Source organism: Onychostruthus taczanowskii, unplaced genomic scaffold (assembly GCF_017590055.1).
Source record: "Onychostruthus taczanowskii isolate IOZ18803 unplaced genomic scaffold, ASM1759005v1 scaffold107, whole genome shotgun sequence".
Lineage (NCBI taxonomy): Eukaryota > Metazoa > Chordata > Aves > Passeriformes > Passeridae > Onychostruthus > Onychostruthus taczanowskii.
The window spans coordinates 650635-669411 of record NW_024497297.1 but is presented as its reverse complement, the minus strand read 5'-3'; the positions used below and the strand labels follow the sequence as shown (position 1 = coordinate 669411).

Genomic DNA, 18777 nt, shown 5'->3' with positions numbered 1-18777 from the left:
GTGTACACACCCGAGCCACAGCATCAGACAATCACACAGACCATTTAAAGCAGAGTAAATGAGAAAGTTACCCCTTTCTGTTGCTCTTGGGGCTAAATGACAAGAACAATGGAGTGAGGTTTCCCCAGGTGGACTTTTTAATATCCAAAATGTTGTTTTATTTCGAGTCTCCAAAATGCTTGTACAGATGAGCCCATGTCTGGCATCCATCCACGGATGGGTTTGGCCTGGCCTGCTCGTGCTGCTGCTCTGCTAACACAAATCTCTTGCTGGTTTGTTTTACAAACAAAACAGGTTCTTGCACCAAAACAATGTCAGAGAGCCAGATTCTAACTGAGACGCAGCTGTGCAAACCATGAGGGAGGCATTTGTGACTGAGCCCTGTGGGATTCCTCTGTACCTTGGGAGCACAGGCAGAGGGACAAACAGCCAGCACAACCTTACATCTCCCTCTGTAAAGTTGCTTTGATGTCCCTGTCAGAGGAAAATCCTTACACAAAAATACCTTATAACAAGCAGGTATAAAAGGAGACAAATTCCTCCCTCCTGGTTCAACTTCCTGATTCTGCAAACTGCTTTCAGCCCCCCAGCCCCTCTCCCATCCTGACCAATGCGTAAGCATGCTCTGGATTATCACAGCATAGGAAATCCACCCCAGGAATTTCCTGCTCCTTGTATCCTGCTTGATAAAGGAAATGGTCTAAGAAAGTTTGGTCTGAGCAGAAGGAGAGAGCAGACCAGAAGAACAATCAGATGTGTTGAGGGCTGGCTGTGCCCCTCCCTTGCTGCATGGAGAAGTTCAGGATGCGGCCATTGCCTTTGTTTTGCAGAGCCTGATCTACACAGAGCACCAGGGTCACAGGAAGCTGGGCAGCTTGCACAGATGCCCTTGAACCAGTTTAAACTGGTGTGAACAAATGCCTTTTTCCGGATTCAGCTGCCCCAGTGGAGGAAATTATCACACCAGCTGCCTGCTGCTGCTGCCTGCCAGTGGTGCCTTCCCACTGGGAGCATCCCTTATCCACTCTGCTGAAAATGAGCTGGCGTGCTCAGCAAACAGGGACACGATGGATTTTGAAGCAAACCTTGCTCACTGTGTCTCAGAGAGGTGTGCCTGTGGGAGCAGCTCCCTGCCAGGGCTGCAGGAGTGGGAACAGAAGGACACTGACATGGTGCAGGATGGCTGGGGACAGCTGTCACCTCACTGCTACAGGTGGATCTGTCACATCCCATAAAAAACTGCCCAGTGATGAGAATTCACTCTCTTGCTTGCCCAGCTCTGAAAGCAGATTAAACTGCCATAATGGCAACACAGAGCCAGCCTACACTGTGCTGGTAGCAGGGGCACTGTGGGGACTTGCCTTGGACAGAGGGTGTGGGCCAGAACAGTCCCAGGGTTAGTTGCCAACATCCCCATACGGTAGCTTGTAAACCTCCCTGGGGGATCATGAGCAAGACATGCAGGGCTACTGGAATTAGAACCCCAGATCACACCACTGTGGTGCAGAACACAGAATGGTTTGGGCTGGAAGGACCTTAAAGCTCATCTTATTCCACCCCCTGCCATGGCAGGACACCTTCCACTATCCCAGATTGCTCCAAGCCCTGTCCAACCTGGCCATGGATACTTTTAGAGATGCAGGGGCAGCCACAGCTTGGCTCTAGTACAAAAATGCAGGTGCAGAAGCAACATCCCTGTGTGGAAGGTAGAGTACTTGGTGCTGCAGGAGATCCACAAGGTTTATTCTCAAAGCCCAGGTATTTAAAAATGCCTTCTGTTCCATGAACAGAGAGCTTTCTCTTCCCATTCATTGCCAGCCTGGTTCCAGCCCACACCATGGGCTGCCTTGCCCTCTGCCTGCTCTACTGCCAGCAGTGCTGGGGCTCCCAGCCCTGCAGCTCCAGTGGCACTGTCCTGGCTCCAAAGGCACAGCTCCACCCTGCACTGCTGAGCAGCATGACGTGCAGTGTGCCTGTGCTCCAGGAGTGGGGCAGGGTTAGGCCACACTGTCCTGGCTGGCTGCTGTGGAGACCTGCAGACACAGGCTCAATAGTCCAGAAATTGGGGCTGGAGGAGGAGGCTCTTAATCCTGAAGGGAATGGATGCTTTGTGTGCACATCTGAAAGTACAGAAAAACAAGGTGTTAATGACACTTGCAAAGGCTGGGCTTGATCATACAACCACAGAATCCCAGAATACCCTGAGTTGGAAGGGACCCTTAAGGATCATCAAGACCAGCTCCTGGTCCTCCAGACACCCCAACAATCCCACCCTATGCCTGAGACCATTGTCTAAGTGCTTCTTGAACTCAGACAGGTTTGGTGCTGTTCCCACTGCCCTGGGGAGCTTGTTCCACTGCTCAACCACTCTCTGGGTGAAAAACCTTTTCCTGGTATCCAACCTGAACCTCCCCTGACACAGCTCCAGCCATTCCCTCAGGTCCTGTCCCTGGTCACAGGAAACAGACACTGGAGCCCAGTGCTGCCCCTCAGGAGGACATTGAAAACCACAGTGAGCTCTGCCCTCAGTCTCCTCTTCTCCAGCTGAACAAACCAAGTGTCCTCAGCTGCTCCTCACAAGGCTTCCCCTCCAGACCCTCATTCTCGTGGCCTCCTTTGGACACTCTCTAATGGTTTAATGCCTTTTTTATACTGTGGTGCCTAAAACTGCCTGCAGGACTGGAGGTGAGGCTTCCCCAGTGCAGAGCAGAGCAGAGCAGAGCGGGACAATCCCTTCCTAGCCCAGCTGGTGATGCTGGGCCTGGTGTCCCCCAGGACACAGCTGGTCTTTTCAACAGAAATGATTCTGTGACACATCATACTATGGGAACAGCTTCTCCAGCTGGACTGGAAAGAACTGAGGAGGAGAAGTGGGGCCTTCCCTTCAGCACAAAGAACTCCTTTGTGCCGTGGCCCTGTGCGAGCCCTCCTCTGGCAACACAGGCCCCACTTTCACAGGGCCACCTGCCCATGCAGTCCCCAGCCCCTGGTGGCCTGCTGGCCCTGGTACCTTGCAGCTCCTGCTCCCATGCCCGCAGTCTCTCCCGGGCCTGCCTGTTCCCCGCGGCCGCCGACTGCCGGTAGTGCCTCAGCGCTTCCGCCACGTTCTGCTGCACTCCCAGGCCCTGCTCGTAGCAAATGCCCACGTGGAACCTGCTCTGGGCATCCTGGCACAGCAATCACACAGGAAAGGAAACAGAGAGTCTTTAGCACCTTCTTCAGAATTTACTGCTCTATCTTTGGTCACCTTGCTAAGGTTACTGCTCCATCCCTTAGGCTGTATCTTCAGTAGTTTAGTCCCCTGGAGAGAAGCATCATGTCTGGGCCTGCTCCTTCCTATCCCTTTCCAATTAAATTCACTGATTTCCCTTCAACACCCAGGGCTGTGGCAGGGGAACAAAGGAGCAGCTGGCTCTGCAGAGCAGCTCAGTTGTCTCAGAGGTCAGAGCTGAGGTGTCTTGGGCAGCCCTGACTGCGCCACATCCTGATTCCACCCAAACTCTGAGCACGCCCTGAGACTGCCCTAAGAGAGTTCAAGCCCAAGTCTTGTAAAAACATCACAAATGGCACAGAGGTACTTGCTGCCAAGGGTTGAGAAATTCCCCTTTAACACAAGAGTGCAGCACTCTCCTGCTCAGCCTCACCTCATTCTATTCCAGAAGAAATCTCAGGCAGCAGAAATGAAGTAAATGAAGCAAATATGCACTAGAGAAAAAGCACCTGAACCACTCAGACATATGTAACTGCTGGGAATGAACTGGAAAACAAAGGTTGGCACTGCAGTGAAGCCAAATCCAAACCCATGACATGTTTATGTGTCAGCTGTGCATTTTATCCTTGAGATCCAATGGGAGGAAAAGGGTCTCAGAGAGCAGGAAAGCAGGATGACACTCCTGAAGACATTAAAAAGACTGCACAGACTCATGGTCACACAGACCTTTCCAGCAACAAAGCCAGCAGCACAGCCTAAAGAGTGTGACTGCCAGAAACATGAACTAAACAAGGCTTTGCAAAAAAAAAAAAAAAAAGAAAAAAGAAAAAAAAAGAAAAAAAAGAAAAAAAACCCCAAGTAAGTAGCAAGTTTTAATAGAGCCACTAGAAAAGAACATATTGCAAGTATTGCTGTCTAGGATGTAGCTGGTAGAGGCAAGTGAAGAACTCAGTGAGTGGGTGCTTTGCAAAATGTTGCAAGTCTCAGCTTATGACAGCAATAAACTCCTTTAGAGATGAGATAAACAGGTTGAAGGATTGGCACTTCAGCTGTGACAAGAGATAGGGTTCAATCAGGAGAGCTGCACCACCTTCTCTCACAGGATGAACACCTCAGAGCCAAGACTGCAGCGAGGGGAGATCCCCAAATTAGCATGGCAGAAGTGACTGCAACACCCTTAGAAATCTGCAGTCAGGCCCAGTTCTCCAACAGAACCCTTTATTAGGGGTTTATATTCTGTGGCTGCATGTAGGAAATCAGGGAGGATAAAAAGTGGGAAACAAGAAACAAACTAGAACACAGTTTTTGTGTTGGAAAAACACTTGTCAGAGTTCCCAGCTCAGCTCTAGCAGAGAGAAAAACCAGTGAAACACTGAATCCATGACTTTTTGTGCTGTTTTCCTTTCTCTGGATTTGTACTAAACTATGTTGTCCTTGCTTCATCCATGCCAAGTGTTCTTTCAGCCAACTAAACATCTATTCCAACTGCAGGGTAATGGGAAGTGAACCTGTCCATGGAGTTCTTCTCCCAGGAAAATGGGGACATCCCATCCCAGGGAGCCCACCATCAGCCTGCCCTCAAGGCTGAGGCCCTGAAGCATCCACAGCACCTGCTGAGCAGCAGAGATGGGGAAGGATGCTTGGAGTCTGAAATTCTGACCAAAACGTGCCAGGGGTGCACCTGAGGACCTGCAGTTACCTGACAGATTTTGTGTTGTTAAGGCATTACCAGTAAATGCCAATCATCTGTTTAATGGGATAACTCAATGTGATACTGTTCAGCGGAAGCCTCTGACTCCAGGCTGGAAAAAAGGAGCCAAGGATGAAGCTCAGGAGAGATTTTTAGCAGATTTAGAACTAAATACTGTGTACTGTGATGTCTGAGCTGCTCTGGCAAGTCAGGCCTTGTCTCAGCAGACTGAAAGTGAGTGTCTCCATGCTGGAAAGAGGGTGAAAACCCAAGTGGCAAAGTTTACAAGGATGTAAAAATGACTACTCAAAATGGTCAAACTTACTACAAAGAATTAATTTAAAGAAGATCTCACACACCTAAGGAACAACACAATCACAAAGGAAACAGTATTGCCAAATGCAAAGTAGTGCTGATAGGAAGAAATTTGGGTATCACACTGTGATTGTTCCCTGAGACCATCTCATCACTGCTCAGTGCCAGGCAAAGGGCAAGCAGGGCTAGGGATTATTGGAAGGGAATGAAGAACAAAGCAGAGGAGCTCATTATGTGAGATCCATGGCATACCTCCATCCTGAGTCCACTTTTAGTCCAAGCATCTTAAAATGGTCAAAGGAGCATTAGAAAAATAGACAGAAGACTGACAAGCAAAGCAGAACAGCTTAACTACATGGAGACAGAAACTAAACCAGCACTGCAGCCTGCAAAAGAAATGACTCAGAGAGGACACACTAAAGGGCACCACAACCACAACTATTAGCCAGCAGAACAGGCAACAGCTATTCATTATTTTCCATTGCACAAAAGCTGTGAGAACTGGAGTTAAAATGAACAAGTTCTTCAGGAAAAAAAAAACCAAAAAAAAACCTGGCCATTACAATGCAGCTGAAAACAAGGGGACAATGGCAAGAAACAGAACTGTGGGATGCAGAAACCTGGCTGCAAGACATGGGATCCACACTCGTGCTCCTCTAAATGCTGGTGGGGGTTCAGGAGAGTGCTGTGCCCACACTGTGGCACTGCCCTTCAAGAAAGAGAAACCTGGGCCACTTGGGGAAAGTGCATGCAAGAAGATTCTTGGGGATCTAACATGACCTGTGAAGAGAAACAGCAACAATGGGGAAGGCTGAATGGAGATTCAAGTGTTTCAATATGTTAAAGGTGCCTGAATTTAAAAATAAATCCAGAAACAAGTCTTTCCATCCTCTCTATAAAAGGAGGGAAACAATGGGCCAATTTTGAAGAACAGATTTGAGATAAACAAAATGAAGTTCTCCAAGTGATGCAGTAGTGAAGGATTTTGACTGAAGAGGGTGTAGATGCTCCATAATGGGAAAGCTGTACAATGCTGGAAGATGGATACAGGCACTGGTGCTGCAGGAACTCCTCCAGCCCAAGAGGGCTGTTTCTGCAGGGTCTGTGCCCAGGGCCTGTCTCCTCCCCAAGAGGCACCAAGGCTGTGCTCCGTCCCTTCACACTGGGCAGTAAAATCCTGACACTCGCTCCCGTTTCCAAGAAACCCTGAAATCCTCCACCTGCAGATCCCAAGCTGAGGACAATCCCTGGCAGCAAGACTCCTTACCCCACTGTTTGCTGCCTGCAGCAGGTACTTCAGACCTCTCTTCTCCTGAGGCTGCAGCCCCCTCATGTAGAACACTCCAAGATAAGCCTGTGCCTGCAAGAAAACCACACGGTCCAGATCAGCCAGGATTTTAATTATTCGGGTTTTTTACTGATTTTTTCAAGCTGCTGGGGTTACTGTGGCAGTGTGGTAAGGACCCTGCCTGTGCAGGGGCTCTTGGGAGAGCCAGGGCTGCCCTAAGAAAAATCAGCATGACTTGATAAACACAAAGAATTCACATTTGAGAGCCAGAGTATCATTTCAAACTCCCTGTGGGAGTCAGAGCCAGGGAATGGCTCCCATTCGTGTCCTGTCCCCAAGATGCAGCAGATGCATCCCCTGGCCACTGAGCACCAGGAGGCACAGGCACTGCCAGCCTGGCATTCCCAGGGCGAGATGGCACATGCCTAAATGCATCTCCTGGAGTGGGAAAGGAGGGCAGGAGACAGATCTGCACAGATGAGTCATCTCAGAAAGTCACAGATACAAAATGAGGATCTGTTCTTGCTTCAAGCACTGGAAGTTCCTCCAGTACAGCGACCTGTACTCTTGGAATTGAGAGGAGATAAAAACTGAGCTGTGTTTTCAAGCACAGGTCAGCTCTCCCAGCCAAAGATTTCATGTAAGAGTCCCACTGATAACAGCCAACCAATGTGAGGCACAGTGGCTCCGTCTGCAGGCAGGGCTGTCTCCGAGACACTGTCAGGAATATAAACAGAGAATCAAAGAATGGTTTGGCTCAGAAGGGACCTTAAAGATCTTCTAGTCCCAACCCCTGTGCTGTGAGCAGGGATAAACACACTGGAAGGCTTTCCCTTCCAGTGCTGTCTAGGACGTGGCTCCAACCCTTCAGTCAGGGCTCTCTGCTGGCTCTCTGACTAAAGACACCAACCTCTGTGATGCCAGCCCCTGCTGCTTGCTCCAGGAGTGCCACAGCCTTGTGATGCCTGTCCCAGGGGCTGCCAGGGCCGTGCTGGAGCAGGTACCTGGCGTAGCGGTACTGGGCCATGGGGTGACGGCTGCTGGCTGCCTGGCAGTAATAAAAACCTGCCTGAGAGAGAGAGAAACCCAGCTGATGCATGCCCTGAACATGACATGGCTCCCTTCAAGCTTCACCCCTCTGGCTAGACCCATCACAAGCTGCATCCCTCCCCAGAGCCCTCCTACAGCAGAACATCAGCTGGGTCAGGTGAGACAGTGGACGGTGACTGCCCCAGAGCCCTGGAACCACCCGGCCTGAGCTAAGGGGGTGGCACTGGGCCAACCATGACTCAAACCAATCTGCCTTTGCAGCTCTGCCCAGCTCCAGCAGCTGCTGGCCAGCTTGCACTAGGTGGCAGGCTGGAGTTACAGGAGCCAAACTGGAGATCTGAGAAGCCCTGGGATGTGCAGTGGTGTCTTAAATACAGCAACATGACAGGTTTCTCCTTGGAACCCCGCTGGGTGCTGGTAGCACAGCCTGTGCACCTGGAGAACCTCAGAAGCTGTGGGAAAGGGATCTCAGAACACCTCTCTGAGGGGATTGGTGACACTGAAAGCAGCTCTGCAAAGCCGCAATTTTTATTATTTCCAGCATTTTCTACTGAGTCTTCAGAGCCTAGGGTCTCCCAGGGTCCGCAGGGAATGGGCATGGCCCTGAGGCTGCCAGAGCTCCAGGAGCCTTTGGACAGCAATGCCAGGGATGCACAGGGTGGGATTGTTGGGGTGCCTGTGCAGGACCAGGAGGTGGATCAATGATCCCTGGGGGTTCCCTCCAGCTCAGGACATTCCATGACTTTCCAAGCCATGTAAATGGAACAAAGCTCTAAGCACCCAGCACAGATCCCTCTCCTGATGTGTGCTGCCCACCCTCACCCCCCAGGCAGGCCCTGGATACCTTCTCCAAGTCCTTCTCCGTGCCCCTGCCGTGCTCGTAGCACAACCCCACGTTGAACTGGGCTTTGCTGTAGCCCCGATCTGCTGCCAGCTTGAAGCAGGTGAAGGCCACCCGGCAGTGCCCCGCCCTCATGCTCTCGATCCCTGAGGAAAACAGAGCCTAAACCCACGGAAAACAGGGAAAAGCACACAGCCAGAACCCAGCCTCCAATGCAGCAACCTCCCCCACAGCCACTGGGCCTTCCTTGGCTCACACCAAGTGCTCTGGGCCACTTCCAGCTGGCTCACCAACCCTCCTTCCACAGTTTCCCTAAGAAAAATGGCAACACTGCATTTTAGGGATTTTTCTGGGCTCGTGGCAGAGAGGGATCACAGGCTAACACAACGTATGGCTCACACAGAAACAACTTGCTTTTCAGTGCTGCAACTAGTGGTGTATATAGGGCAGGGACTTTTCTTAGCTCATTGCATCTTCCTTCTGCTTTTCTTAGAGTTGCAATCCTGCAATTGCTTTTTCAGCTTGCCAGGAAAACTGTGAGCTCAGACAATAAAAGAAGGATACAAGAATATGACATCTTGTGTTGCAAAAAAGACAGAGATGGCTTAATTTCCAGCTACAGATGTCAGGACAACAGTGCAGGCTTCAAGCAAGCCTGGATTGAAATATGCTGAGATAAATCAGGTGGCACGATGGGACAAAGGGCAATAAATCTCTCCAAGCACAGTTAAATTGCTGAAAGGAGGCTTCAGCTTGGGTATTTGCCATCCCTGCCTTCTCAGAAGACCTGCAACCATTTGGAGGTCCTCCAAAATGAGAAACCTGTGGTTTAAGGGCAAAACAAAACCAACTCCACATTACCAAGGATATTCAATGCAATGGAAATATCAATTCGGAAAATCTGCTGCAATTGGAAAGCGGCTTCCTCTAAATGCCCTCGCTGAGCTGGGTCACCCTGAGGAGTCAGAGAAAAAAGCTATTAAAGACAGCTAAATCATATCAACACTAGAGGAGATGCTGGCTTGGAAACCAAGCAGTGAGACCTGTTTGTAGGGTAGTTCAGTCATCAGGAGGGTGAGGTCATGTGTACACACAAAACCCTCCTTGTCCTACACAGCCACCTCGCTGGGGAAGCTGTATGGACACTGCTCCCCTGCCCTCTGGCCAGGGAGCTTGGTGCAGCCTCTCAGGCACCAGCAGACCTTTCAGAACTCAGCAAACCCCTCATCCTACCCAGCAGTCTGCAGCTCCTCGGGGGTGGGCAGCACAGGGACAGCTCTGAGCTCTGCTCTGGGACAGGGCCAGCAGCCCTGAAATGGCTGGAGCTGGGCCAGGGAGGGCTCAGGCTGGATTTTGGGAGAAGCTTCTTCCCCCAGAGGGTGCTGGCACTGCCCAGGCTCCCCAGGGAATGGGCACGGCCCGAGGCTGCCAGAGCTCCAGGAGCCTTTGGACAGCGCTGCCAGGGATTGTTGGGGTGTCTGGGCAGGGCTGGGACTGATGATCCTCATGGATCCCTTCCAAATCAGGATATTCCATGATTCTAAGATAACTCCCCCCTCCAAAAATAACATAACCCCTTGTTCCCTCTCCCACACTGTGCTCAGAGCAGAGTCCCTGCCAAAACACCCTCACACCTTTGCTTTACCCAGTTCCAGCTGAGCTGCCCCCTCAGCTGCACTGAGCACTGCCCAGTGCTGCTGAAACCCTGCAGGGCACAGCAAATCCTTCCCTCCTGAGCAATGAACAGCCCGGGACATGGGAGGAGGCTCAGCCCAGCCCAGCTCCACACCCGAGTGCCATCGAGTGGCAGCAGAGCTCAGTGCACAAAGGGAATCAGGAAAATGCCCCCTGGCACCCACAGCTCCACTGCTGAGCTCGGGGCTACTCCCAAAAGGCCAAGACAGGTCCAAGGCCCCTCCCTGAGCTGCTCCATGACCCAGGTGCAGGCTCTTCCTCCAGTCCTGCACAAGGGGCACTTCCCAGGATGGAGAGATCCACGCTCACTCCCTCAGCAGATCAAGCAAATTCCTCCTTGGTGCCTTTTGCAGGAACTCACTCTGCTAAAAGCTGAATTTACCTCACTCTGCTCACAGTGTCCTTGAGCGATTACTCAGATGAGTGATTATCTTAAAAAGGGAATTATTTGCATCTAAGATGTGAATTGCAAAAAATTGGCAGGTTTAATCACAACAAGAACAATAATATAATTTATGGCCTTGTGACTCTCAAGCTGATGCACTCTCTTCAAGCCCCAAGTGCTTCCCTCTTTACCAGACAAGAGCCAGTCCTGATTTGCAGCATTTGGAGTGACACCACCTTCCCCAGTCATGGGTTGTCTGGTAAACACCAAAATAGCAACAGCATGTAATCACCTAGTGAAAGATTGCATCAAAATGCATATACACAGCAACACACTGGTGCTGCTGAATTTATTTTTTTGTTTGGTTGCTTGGTTTGGTGTTTCTCACCCTATTCTTTCAGTGCTTCTCTGCCAGCAGCCCTGTTACACAGACACATCAAAGGATGGGGATAGCAGTCTGTAAATCCTGGAATTTTCTGGCTATAGCAAAGGTCAGTATATCCCATCTCCCTTTTTTTCTCAGTCTTGTGTGTGAGTGTTGCTCACGCTGTGCTTGGGGTAGCTCTGGGATGTGTTCCTGCAGGGAAGGTGCAGACAGAGGGGGTGGAAAATGAAACCTTACCTTTGCACTGTGGAGAACTGGCCCCACCCCAGAGCTCACAGGGATTTGGAACTCCCCTGCATTAAAAAAATACAACAAAAAGCAAAGTTTAGCAGTGCTACATCTCTGCCTCTTCTCATCCCCTCTGCTCTGTAGCTCTTTCCTAAAGACCTGATCTCCCATTCAGTCAGGGACATCAGGAACAGAAGGAATTCCAACCAATCTGACCTTTGGAGCAAAAGCAAGTTCTGGAATCCAGCCCTGTGGCTGCAGCTCCTCCAGAAAGGCCCCTGGTTTTGATCTGAAGACACCAAAAGTAGAGAATCTTCTGCTTCTCCTAAATGTTCCAGTAACTTGTAATCACTGCTTTAAACCCCTGTGCTTCATTTCAAATTAAAGTACTTCTACTCTGGGTTTCTGCTCCCAGGCACTGGCTCTTCTAGGTTTTTTCTTCTTTACTAAAAAGCCAATTCCTCCTTTTGAAAGTTCTGACACGACTAATCAGCCCCTCTTGATTCCTGTCTGTGATTCTAAAAAGGCTGCACCATTCACATATTTCAACTGCAGCACTTTTCTGCCAGCCTTGGTTAATTTTTTGACTTTTTGCTACTATTCCTGAATTTCCAACAGGGTTACTGAGGTGCAGCCCCTCTCAGCAGTGTCACAGGAGGGGTGATGTTGCCTCCTCGTGCCCAGTTTGCCCGGATCAGAACTGCTGCAGCTCCCAGCTCGCCCAGGGCATCACACCCAACCCTCAGCTGAGGTGCTGCCTCCCCATGTCCTTCTCCAGGTAATTTCTCTGCAGGGTACAGCCCTGCTCCGGTGCCAGGGGATGATCAGCCCTCTCAGGCACACTGGGACAGCCACGAGTTCAGCACTTTGTCACCATCTCAAATCACAATTATCTGACAGAGCATCTCCAACCTGAGCTAAGCCACCTTGCTCAGAGCAGGACGGTGCTGGCAGTGGTTACAGTGGCATCACTCCTGCCACTGCAAGAGGACAATGACCTCCACAAAGAGGGGACAGCCTGAGGCCAAGGATTTATAACCTGGATCACCACAAGCAGCTGGATTCCACAGGAAACTGAACTCCAGGTGCTGGAGCCTGGACCACTCTGAGCCAGAGCTGTGCCCTCCCTGTGCCTCCCTCTCAAGCTGTGTGAGAGCCAATGCAAGTGAAACAAAACGTCCTTTTAGGGCCTGATTCCTTGACTCCTGGCCCTGTTTGGCTCCAGGAGCAGCAGCAATGAGGTGTGCAGCAGGGAGGAGTGTTCCTTGCAGTGCCTGTGCTGTACAGCACGCAGGGAGCTGTGGCCTGTGTGCCAGCTGCAGCCTCATTATTCCCAGACAAACAATTCCCCCCTGGCTGTATTCAAATGTGTGTTATCTGAACAGGCCCCACTCACCCAACAAGCAACACCACTGTGGCAAACGTGACTTCTATGCAGCATTCCACCTAAAGTAGTATAATCTGTGAATTTATTAGTTGTGCTTTCTGTTTCTTTGCAGAGCAGGCATCAAATTATCTGATATTTCTCACTGTAAGGCTCTATCGTGTATCTCCCTTGTGATGTAATTTGGGTTTTTGCCACACAAACAACTGCAAATCCCATGGAAAAAAAATTGTCTATATTAAGAATTCTCCCACTACTTGTTTAAACAGCATTAGTACATCCACACTTTAAAGAAACTATACATTTTGCATGGGTGTCTACTCCTAAATCAGAGACTCCTAATTTACTGAGAAAATGTTGTAATTTGGACAAACCACTGAATCATGAAAAATAAACAGCCACTAATTCTGAATTCTGTCAGCCTGCAGAAGCACCTCGTGCCCCTCTACCACAGGAAACCCTTCCTCATTCAAATCTCCACAGATCAGGGTTACCAATCCCAGAGAACATCTGGAAAAAAGCACAGGGACCAACCTATCCTGACACCCAGCCCCAGTCCTGAAGGATCAGAGTCCCAGAATGGTTTGGGCTGGAAGGGAACTTAAAGCTCACCCTGCCATGGCAGGGACAACTCCCACCATCGCAGGCTGCTCCAAACCCTGTCTAACCTGGCTTTGGACACTTCCAGGGATTCAAGGGCAGCCACAGTTGCTCTGGAAGACCTGAATTCCCTCAGAATCACCTTTGAGGCTGGGCAAGCTAAATTATTCTTCAGGTTATGTTTAAAAGATGGGAATATCACAGCTGGAATTTTCTGTGCAACTTTATTTCTACTTCTTCAAACCATGCTATAATGCAACATGACTGCACATTCTTTTTTCCATGCAGTCTTGCAGCTTTCAGTGTTCTGGATGCCCAACGCTCACATCTTCAGCAGTTAATAAATATTTTTGTCTCTCTTTCCTGTTCATCCTGGACTAATCAAGTGTTGCTCACAGCTAGCTCCAAATGAGGAATTAATAATCTTCTCCTAGACAGCCTAGATTGCTCATCCCAAAACATCCACGAGAACGAAGTCACAACAAGAGCTGGCCAAAATCCAGCACTTCTGCCTCATGGAAAATTTCACTGTTTCCAATTGGTTTCATTGTGCTTTGAAATGAAAACACACTTTTGCAATGTCTGTAATCTCAGAATTGAAATAACGAATTTTACAGTTCTGCCAGGGGTAAAATACAACTCCCCAGGGCATCATTCAGCTGCTGTAACACTGAGACTGGCTGTAATCACCTGCTTGCTCACTCTGTGCCTTTAACTTCCAGCAAAAAGCCTCTGAGTGAGGCAGAAATTGCATGGAAAAAAATAAGATGTGAACACAGAGCTGAGGACTTGCTGGTAGCAATATCCAGAATGCTACTTAAAGCAAGTTTTAAGTTAATTTCCTCAAGTTTTCTTTTTAAACAAAGGAATAGATTTTTATCCTATTGTGCGCCAATAAAATGGGAATGGCCCTTGTGGAAAGCTGAGATGTTGGGATCCATCCCACAGATCTTTTCCACAACAACAGCAGATTGTCACTGCACAGGGACACCAGCACCAGCAAGTGTGGAAATGAACTGACACACTGAGAGAAAGGGGAAGGACATGGAATTCTCTGCAGAAGATCCCTTGCATTGCTGGCAGCAGCGAGGGTACATTCTGCTGCACTCTGAGCTCTGCTCTCTCATGGCAAGGCTTTGCTACCAGATTCCCCTGCATCATCTGCCAGGCGTCTGTCCTTCTCTTCCTTCTGCTCTCCCCAGCTCCCTGCTGCATCCTCATTTTGCCAACCTCACCCTCTTTCAGTAGCTAAACACCAGGGGAAAAAACATCCTGTACCTCAGGCAGTTTTTTCTGTAGAAAGCAAAATGTAGTGAAAGAAAGGGATCATCAAGCTTCACTTTCCATGGAAAGATTCCCAGGACTTCTCACACGACAAAACCCTGCATTTTTTCAGGCAGTGCAGATTACCAAATCTCTTCCCCCTGACTTTTCTCCATAAATTCCCACAAAATGGAGGCACAACAAAATGTGGAATGTAACCCGAGGACTTATGCACGGAGCAAAATCAAATTATTTCTGACATATATTATCTCTGACAAGTGACAGTTGGAGATGCTTGGGCAGAAAGGGTGAGGAGCAGGGATTATAAAGTCACGCTCTCCCTGGCAGAACTTTCCAGTAATCAGCTGTTCTGTGATCTGAGCAGGAGGCTTGGCTGGACCAATTAAGTCTCATTTCAATGTGTAATTTTACCTAATCACTTCTTGGAACCCACTTGTATTTCTGGCCTGTAGCAGCGAGTTCCACAATTTACCTGGGCACTGGCCAAATACAAAATACCTTTTGCTTTTTTCCAAACGTGCCACCTGACTCTTCTGTGCTGCCTTTTAATATCAGCATTATGAAAAAGACTGTCCCTATTCTCTTTCTCTCAACACTTTTGGTTTCACAGAGCACCAGCACATTCTCTGCCACTTCTTTTTTTTAAGCCGAAGAGTCAGTCTGTGTTTGGATGTAATTGTCTCCCTGTCATCTTTTCTCTGCAGTTTTGTCCCTGTTTTGCAGGCACTGTCTTTTCCTTAAGTGCTCAAGACGTGGCTGCATCCCAGACTCACATGAACCCACAGCACTGCCTTGTCCTCAGCTCCTTCCTTCACCATAATTAACATTTAATTGGCCTCACTGCTGCCGAGCACTGACTTAACCTTATCAAAAGCACATCCACAGTGACTTTAAATGTTCCCTCTGCAAGACAATTATTAATTTGACACTCCTCACTCTGTGTGTGTATCTACAGCCACGCTCCCCTGTGCACACTCGTTTAACCCACCTGGGGATTACCCTGCCTTTGGTTCTGTGCAACCTTTGCCTGTCCTGAAGAATTCTGTACCATTTGCTGCTTCTGCTGCCTCATTCATCACCTCTTTTCCTCAAATCACTGCTGACTGTGCTGAACAGAATAGGTTTAACAAAGGACGGGGGAATCCTGCAGTAATGGCTCTCCACCCTGAAAACTTTCTTGTGCTTTAAGGAGTTACCAGCCCAAGAGTAACCCCTCCATGTTCCTTCACATCAGCCTTAATTCTTTAGATAGCTTTGGTTTAGGTCCTGTCTGGATGATCTTCAGAAAGCTAAAAGCTGGATTATCTTGCTCCACATGCCTGTTGACTTCTCCAAAGAAGTCTTAGTAGATTTACAACTCTCTCAAGTCTCTGCAAGGGAGCAAGCTGGCCTGAGAAATGGCTTCCTAAATCCTTCCAAGAGCTTTGATACAGCCCAGCATCTGACACCTCTATCCTCTAACAGAATTTCTATCAAATCAGAATCACCCTTTTTGCAGTTCTGTGCCTCAAACCAACAGCCACCCACCCATTTTTAAAAGCCAAGCTGTGCAATCTGTCAGTGCTCACTCCCCTGGCCACAGAGCAGGCTTGAGCATGGCATTACAGATCATCCTTGGAGGTTCAGTGATCTCCCAGCTTCTGAAGAACACCTGAACAAAGACCACGTGGCCTTAGTGACTTGTCACGGTTCAATTTATCAGTTTGCCCAAAAGCTCTTCCTGTTGACTCTCAGCAGGAGCTGTTTGTCAGACACACAAGCACTCCAGGACGTTCAGCTGTGCCAACTGCAGGCACTGCTGTCTCCACTTCTTCCCACCACTCTTCCCAGAGGTCCATGTCCAGTCACCTGCCAGTGCTGGAGTGCTTCTTAATATGCTCCTGGCTAAAGCAGATGGGTTAAACAGTCTAATTGGCAGTTTAGGTAAATTAACCTGGCTGTTTTCCTGGAGTTAATTAGGAGACATGGAAACAAAATGCTCCATTTGCCAACTGATGGGAATGGTAACCTCTGGCAGGAGAAGGTTTGATAAGCAGTGATGGGCAGTAGCTGAAATCAGCACAGAAGGAAGCCAAAATTCTGAAAAGCAGAAAATGGGAAACAGCTCCGACCTTTTCTGCAGCACCTTCATTATTTAAATTCTCCCTTGTGAGGGTGTGCTGAAGCCCTGGCACAGAGAAGCTGTGGCTGCCCCTGGACCCCTGCAAGTGTCCAAGGCCAGGCTGGACAGGGCTTGGAGAAGCCTGGGATAATGAAAGGTGTCTCTGCCCATGGCAGGGAACAAGAAGAGCTTTCAGGTCCCTCTCAACCCAAACCAGTCTGTGATCCTGTGATTTAGCCAACATTGTGGTTGGTTTCCTGATGTGCCTCTTCTACACCACTACTGAATGTCGTCCCCTTGCCACCCGTTCCAGCAGGCTTCCTGCTTCCAACAACTTTCCTGAGGCCATTATCAGTGTTTCTATATCTAGTGAGCTGTAGGCCTCATCTGATCTTCCTTGGTGTGACTTTAAATTCCCTATGTAGGACACGCTTTCCTGGGCGAGACTTCAATTTTGTTGGAGTCTATCTTTCTATTTTTATAAAACTCATTTTAATAATGTCTTTGATACCTCCTTCCACTGTCTTATCTATGGCATAGGAGCTCAGAAATGCATCCTCATCTTGCAGGAAGAGAATAATTCCTCCAGTTTCACACCACATACACCAGTCTCCCAGATCAATGGTGCATCATCCTCCTGAATCCTTCCGGCTGCAAACATCTGTCCACAATAAAAGAACAGGACTGGATGCTGCAATCAGTCTGCTAAGGCAGAGCACTGTTGGGAAAGCTGTTGTCACCTGCAGTTACAGCACAGCCTTGTCTCTGCCTTCAGGAGGTTTTTTCCTCCTGTCTCTGGACTCTGATTCATCTCTCTGAAATTCCACCTTTCCACTCTCACCTGCCTCCTCTAATGTCAATAAATAGCTACACACTCTGTGGCTCCGAGCCTGCCTTGGAGGAACTCCCAGGTCCTTCCCTGCCCTGCGACACATGGCACGTACCTGCTTCTGCCCAGGGCTGCCTCTCTCCTTGCCCCGAAGGGATGCCTGAGGAAGAATTCTCTGGTACAGCCTCTGGACTTGCTTTCTGCAGGAACTGGGACCCCAGCTGCTCACCAGGACTGCAGGTTGAGGCTTCAGTCGCCACTGTAACACAGAGCACAAAGGCTGTGTCTGCTCCAGGTGACAACACCGGGCTGTGCATGTATGTACTCAGTGTCTCTGACCACACAGACAAGCAGGAGGAAAAGTTCGTGCAGCAGAATCCAGAATGGAAAACAAAGGTAAGGGCACGCAGAGTGGGATTGCACCGAACAGTTAAGAATCAGAGATTCTTCTGACACACTCCCCAGGGCCCGAGAGCGGCCCTCAGCCTCTCCCGGCTCTCTCCCAGCCTCATTCAGCACAGCACGAGTCAGAATCCCAGCCGGCAGCCCCCGCCGCCCTCCCAGGCCCCAGCCGCTGACCTGCGGGCTGGGGGGGCAGCGAGGAGCGCCAGGGAAGCCTTCGCTCTGTCCGGGCGTCCTGCAGCGAGCGGAGCCCCGCGATCTGCCGGAGCAGCTGCAGCAGCAGCGCGCCCACAGCTCCCTGCGGAGAGCGAACACGGTCAGGGAACGGCCCCGCTCCCGCCCGGCCCCTTCTCCCCGGCTCTGCTCGGGGACCCCCCGAGGTATCCCCGGAGCTGCTCCTCACCCAGGTGACGGCCTCCCGCACGGAGTAGCGGGGCACCAGGCCGGGCAGCGGCTGCCGCCGTCCTCCTCGCTCTGGGCCATCCTGACACGCGGGCGCCCTGCAACAACCGCACACACACGGGCGCCGTGAGGCCGGGCCGCGCCGCCAACCCCGGGGCGGGGGACACCCGAGCCGCACTCACCGCTCCGGGCTGTGGCCGCGGCCGTCGCCCAGCCCGGGGACACAGGCGGGGCGGGCGGGGGTGGGCGCGCAGCGGCCCCGGCCCAGCAGCAGCAGCCGCCACATCCCGCCCGCCCCGCCGGAACGCGCGGGCTATAGAGACGGGCGGGCGGGAGGGCACGGCGGGGGCACAGCGGGCCGGGGCTGCGGGCACGGCGGCCAGGCAGGGGACAGCGGGGACAAGGGCGGCTACAGAGCGGGCGGGTGGAGCGGCAGCATCGCCACGGAGACGGGATAGAGCGGCATGGGCCCCACGGAGTGAGGACAGAGCGGCAGCAGCACCATAGAGCGCGGGTAGAGCGGCCCCGCCGCCATGGAGCGCGCGCAGAGCGCCGCCCGGCCGGGAGGTCCCGTGTGGGCTCTGAGGGCGCCGGGGGTCCTGTTGTGCAAAATGTGGAATACGTAAAACATTTCTGAACAAAATGCGTTCACCGGGGTTTGATCTCTGTCTGTTTTCCAGTCGATTC

General features: G+C 50.6%; 1 protein-coding gene across 1 annotated transcript; it reads right to left on the bottom strand.

Moving 5' to 3' along the window:
- Window positions 1-131: 131 nt before the first annotated feature.
- On the bottom strand, window positions 132-18432 carry DELE1 (DAP3 binding cell death enhancer 1). The gene is made up of 11 exons (XM_041417844.1): window positions 18273-18432; window positions 18092-18188; window positions 17866-17986; window positions 17402-17545; window positions 11098-11153; window positions 9257-9350; window positions 8399-8541; window positions 7415-7573; window positions 6484-6576; window positions 3011-3167; window positions 132-2120 (listed from the first exon to the last, which is right to left on the bottom strand). The coding sequence occupies exons 1-11, from the start codon at window positions 18374-18376 to the stop codon at window positions 1864-1866; spliced, it is 1425 nt and encodes a 474-aa protein (XP_041273778.1). The 5' UTR covers window positions 18377-18432; the 3' UTR covers window positions 132-1863.
- Between the last annotated feature and the right edge of the window lie 345 nt (window positions 18433-18777).

Excerpts from the sequence above, each read along its gene's own strand:
- DELE1 (XM_041417844.1), bottom strand. The coding sequence starts at position 18,376 with ATGTGGCGGCTGCTGCTGCTGGGCCGGGGCCGCTGCGCGCCCACCCCC. Across the intron at positions 17,987-18,091 it reads TGCGGGAGGCCGTCACCTGG|GGAGCTGTGGGCGCGCTGCT; the intron begins GTGAGGAGCAGC and ends CGCTCTCCGCAG. Across the intron at positions 11,154-17,401 it reads GCAGCCCTGGGCAGAAGCAG|GGGAGTTCCAAATCCCTGTG; the intron begins GTACGTGCCATG and ends TTTTTAATGCAG.